Genomic DNA, 4,322 nt, shown 5'->3' with positions numbered 1-4,322 from the left:
TATATATATATATATATTGCTGTAATTTAAGTCTTAAAAAGGATATGTATGTTGTATTTGTTCTTATTTGTTTATTTTTTTGTATTCTTTACCGATTTATACTTCTTTAATTTAATCTACTATGAAATTATGAATGTTATAAGTCTATATTTAGTAGTGCTTTACTAAATTATGACTTTTATATTTGTTTTTAAATGTACTTTTATAGTATTTTTTTCTTTTATCCTTTCCTTACTAATAGAGTTTCTTTAAGTGTGTGTGTATATATATATATATATATATATATATATATATATATATATATGTGCTTACTATATGGAGCGTAATGAGAGATTGTTAAGGATAAATCATATTGATATATTCATATTATTAGATGCTATAGTGATATTATTATTTTTCAAATTTTATTTAATGAATAAAATATAAATTGGTAAAACTAATATTTTTTTCAACATTTTCTATATAATAATTCAACATTAGAATAATTGTATTGGACAAACATGCAACGCACATTCCGGGAACTAGTTAAACCCTTTTAAAACGACCCCATAATTTAATTAGGCTTTTATGAATTTACCCAAAAGCCCTCGACTAGGCAGCCTTTTCCCAGGCACCTTGACCACTTGGACGGCTCGTGAAGGGCACCACTGTCCGTGGTGGTTTTCGAGGTACAATTTCCAGTAGCTTCCCCAACCCTCCATGACCCTAAAATTCCCTCAAACGCTAAGGCACTTCTACGGGCCGTGGTCAAGCCAATGGGTTGTCAAGTTCCTTGTAGACTTGGGGCAGTGTCTTGGTAACTTGGACTGGCCTCCCAAGCCTCTAAGTCATGTCCACGGACCCCTTCACGGACCGTGGTCTACACCACTGGTCGTGAACCCCTTGGGCAGTGTCCTGCCAAAGTGGGGCAGCCTTAGCCAAAGGCAACCTTGGCCCTTTGGCTAAGGCTTGCCCTTTTTCCTTGGTACTTGACCTACCCATGCTCAACCAAACACCCTAAGGTCATCTAGGTTGCTAGGTTAAATACATGTCTTGATGTTCAACCACTAAACTCCCCATTCTAAGCACATAAGGTCGCAACTACGATTCAATTTCTTAATATCACACTCAAGGACTCTATCTCTTGACTCTACTTTAGTTTACAACTTTTGGGGTATAGCGCAAAGATATCAATAAGCTATGTTATTGAGTCATCAAACTTAGCAAATACTATCAAATTAGGACTCACACCCAAAACCTAGCTCATATGGAGGAAGGTTGCTTAAGCAGGATCTCGTCCTGGTCCAATGTAGGATTATTCTCATCAATAAGCACACATATATATGGTATACATTTCTCGACTATTTTTTAGGATGAGCAGCTATTTATGTTAATTTCTATAGGAAAATGAAAACATGGGAATTCATAGTAAATAACTAGTCATTTGGTTTTCTAGTATTTTCATTAGCCCATAAATGGTTTTGTTTTTGCTCTACAGCTCAACAACTAACATATGCAACCATTTTGCAGACATATAGGCACAAGGGTAAACTCCGTGTACCGGTTCATCTCAGAATACTCGAATCAATCTCAGAAGGCGCAAAGTCTGGATTTAGGGATGGCAGTCCTTCTATTTATGTCAATTAAGCATAGAGATAGAAATTCATACAAGACTAGTAAACAACTGGTAATGCTTATCGAGACTTTTCATTAGCCAATCAATGATTCCCTTTTTGCTTTCCCCTACATCTCAGCTTAGCATGTACAACAATTTTGTAGGTAATATACAGACCATAAAGCAGTAAACAGTTGTACGGTTAGTTGATGAGTTTAATTAATGTATTAAAATCAGCACATCAAGTACTGCATTTGACTACTGTTTTAAATGTATAAGTTGAGAACAAAACATATGTATTATTTATGCAAGGCAGAAGATGGAATAAAAAACTCGGCATAACTAATTAATGTGTTGACTCTTCCGATTAAGATCAATCGACAACACTTAGCAATTTTTAGTTGGCACTTCCTGCAACTATTTCTAAAAGTTAAAATATAAAAGAAACAAAAAAACAAGAATGATCAAAATTGGGCAGGACATAGTTTAGAAGCAAAACCCTACATCACCAAATTCAAAAAAATAAAAAAATTGAGATCTAACCTTAAAAAGGTTATGAAGAATGCATAAACGAGATGGATGATATCTCATTCTTTCTTTGTTACTATACTTGTTTGCCACTCCACGGTGTTTGGATTAGGTTAATTATAGGAAGAGCTTTTGGCTTCAAGTTATTTTTATTATATTGTTGGGATTATCTGATAGATAAAAGTGTTTTTTTTGTTTTATAGAGCCCGAGACTAAAGTTGAAATGCATACTAAATTATACAAGGTAACAAGCAGTTTGGATTGACTTTTGGATTTTGACGTATAAATTAAAAGTAAAATAAATTAGAAAGTCTAAGTTATGGTTATTGACTTAAAATAACATGTTTCTAAGAAATTTTTATGCTTCTTTAAAAACTTAAAATAAGTCAATCCAAATATGTTCGTAAGTACTTATTTATACGCTATAAAAATACAAAATAAGCTAAAAGTCAAAAGTTGATATTCTCAACTTATGGATTTTATCTTATAAGATATTTTTAATGTTTTAAGTATATTTCCATATTAACTTTATTCAAGCATAGACCAAATGAAATAAATCTATTAAAAAAAAACTTTGAAAGTTAATAAAGAAATGTAAAGAGTTGAGGAAATTATATGGCAATTTTCTTGCCAATGTTAAATATATGAAAAGTATGATTGTAAAGACATGAGATGATGTTTTTGAAGGAATGTTTAGGAGGTGAGATCAAAAGCACTACCATTTGTATACGAGAGCGTAGAAACTAGTCATTCAACGAACTTTCTGGTTCCTATTACAACAAAAGTTGGTAGAAAAAACAAAGAACCCAATTATATAAGTTCACCGTACGGTAGGAGGACCTCTAACAGTAAACAGAGACTTGCGATCAGTTGGTATGATATCGAAGAAGTGTTCAATTTGGTCGACAATATTATCCTCGTCCTGAGTTTCATCTCCACTATTTATTAGAGCTAGGCTCTTCTTGTAATTGAAAACACAACAACCAATAGGGTCCAAATCAATTCCAAGATCTGCAACTTCACTTGTTGTAGGGTCATATAGCACCAGCTGAGGAGTTAGTCTGATTTTGAATATAATCTTATCTGTCTCCCAGATGCCATATAGCCGATGAGGATCTATAGGAGGTTGAACTGTAAGAACATTCAACCAACTTCCCTATTGTTTCATATTATATATGGATATTCCGAATATATTGTACAACTTTAACCTTCAAAACTCAAATTTAAAAGTAAAATCCTACATAAATAATAGTAAAAGTTTAAAGCAAAAGAAAAATAGAGGGGTATTTAGAAAGATAATGAAAGCTAACCTTATAAGCTTTCATTTTCATTTTAAGTACTCTATTTTTTCTTTTGTTTTGAATTCTTATTATTAGTGATGTAAGATTTTACTCTTAATTAGGGTTTTGCAGCTTACAGTTTGCACAATATATTCGGAATCACCGAAAAATGTTGCCGCACTCATCTCATATCCTCCAAAAATGTATTATTGCTTTTGGAGGATCTGAAATTTACACTACAATATTTTTGAATAGTCCGACCAACATAGATGTATTTATGCATTAATGGTTATTTTTCTCTTGATTAAATTAGGTTCATCGTTTTATTGACCATTCTTAGCAACTTTCAATGTTGTCAACCAATATATACATTTTTATATAAAAGTATTGCATTTTCTTCAATTTCACTTTAATTTTTTTATTAACTACATAATTCACTAAAATTGTCCAGAACGATTTTGGTCAAATTATCCAAAATAGATTGGCCATATTAAACAGAGATACAACACTCACACCCATGTCGTGGTCCAACACTAAAAGTGAAGAGTCCAAACAATTTAGCGTTGAACTACAACTAAAAATTCTAGAATATATGTGGATGTTAAAAGGTAAAGATACTTTAGGAGGAGACTAAAAGTGCATTATGTCACGACCCAAGTCTACACTCTGGACGTGGCCGGCAGTCCAGAACCATTGTTGGCCCCAAGCAAATCCTCATCCTAGCTGACTACTTGCGGAAAACTAACTTAAGCATGCAAAAACTTAAAACAAAAATAAAAATTCAATAAACTCAACTTTACAAAACATAAACTCAAAGGAAAAAAACTCTGAATAAAAATAATTATATTCAACCCGCCATCAAATAGAAAACTTATGTCTTTAAAACATTTAATAAAATAAATGATACAGGCTTCTCAACA

General features: G+C 32.3%; 1 protein-coding gene across 1 annotated transcript in view; it reads right to left on the bottom strand.

Annotated features, from left to right (window-relative positions):
- Positions 1 to 2,942: 2,942 nt before the first annotated feature.
- The window catches only part of LOC114075307 (vegetative cell wall protein gp1-like), a gene marked incomplete at its 5' end in the record, with an annotated part of 5,462 nt that continues 4,082 nt past the window's right edge, over positions 2,943 to 4,322 (bottom strand). The window contains one exon of the mRNA XM_027913793.1: positions 2,943 to 3,278. Coding sequence (XP_027769594.1) covers positions 2,943 to 3,278 — 336 coding nt within the window. The remainder of the gene's footprint in view (positions 3,279 to 4,322) is intronic.

The sequence above is a fragment of the Solanum pennellii genome, chromosome 12, assembly GCF_001406875.1.
Source record: "Solanum pennellii chromosome 12, SPENNV200".
NCBI classification, from domain to species: domain Eukaryota; kingdom Viridiplantae; phylum Streptophyta; class Magnoliopsida; order Solanales; family Solanaceae; genus Solanum; species Solanum pennellii.
This window is presented reverse-complemented; position numbering and strand designations above follow the sequence as displayed.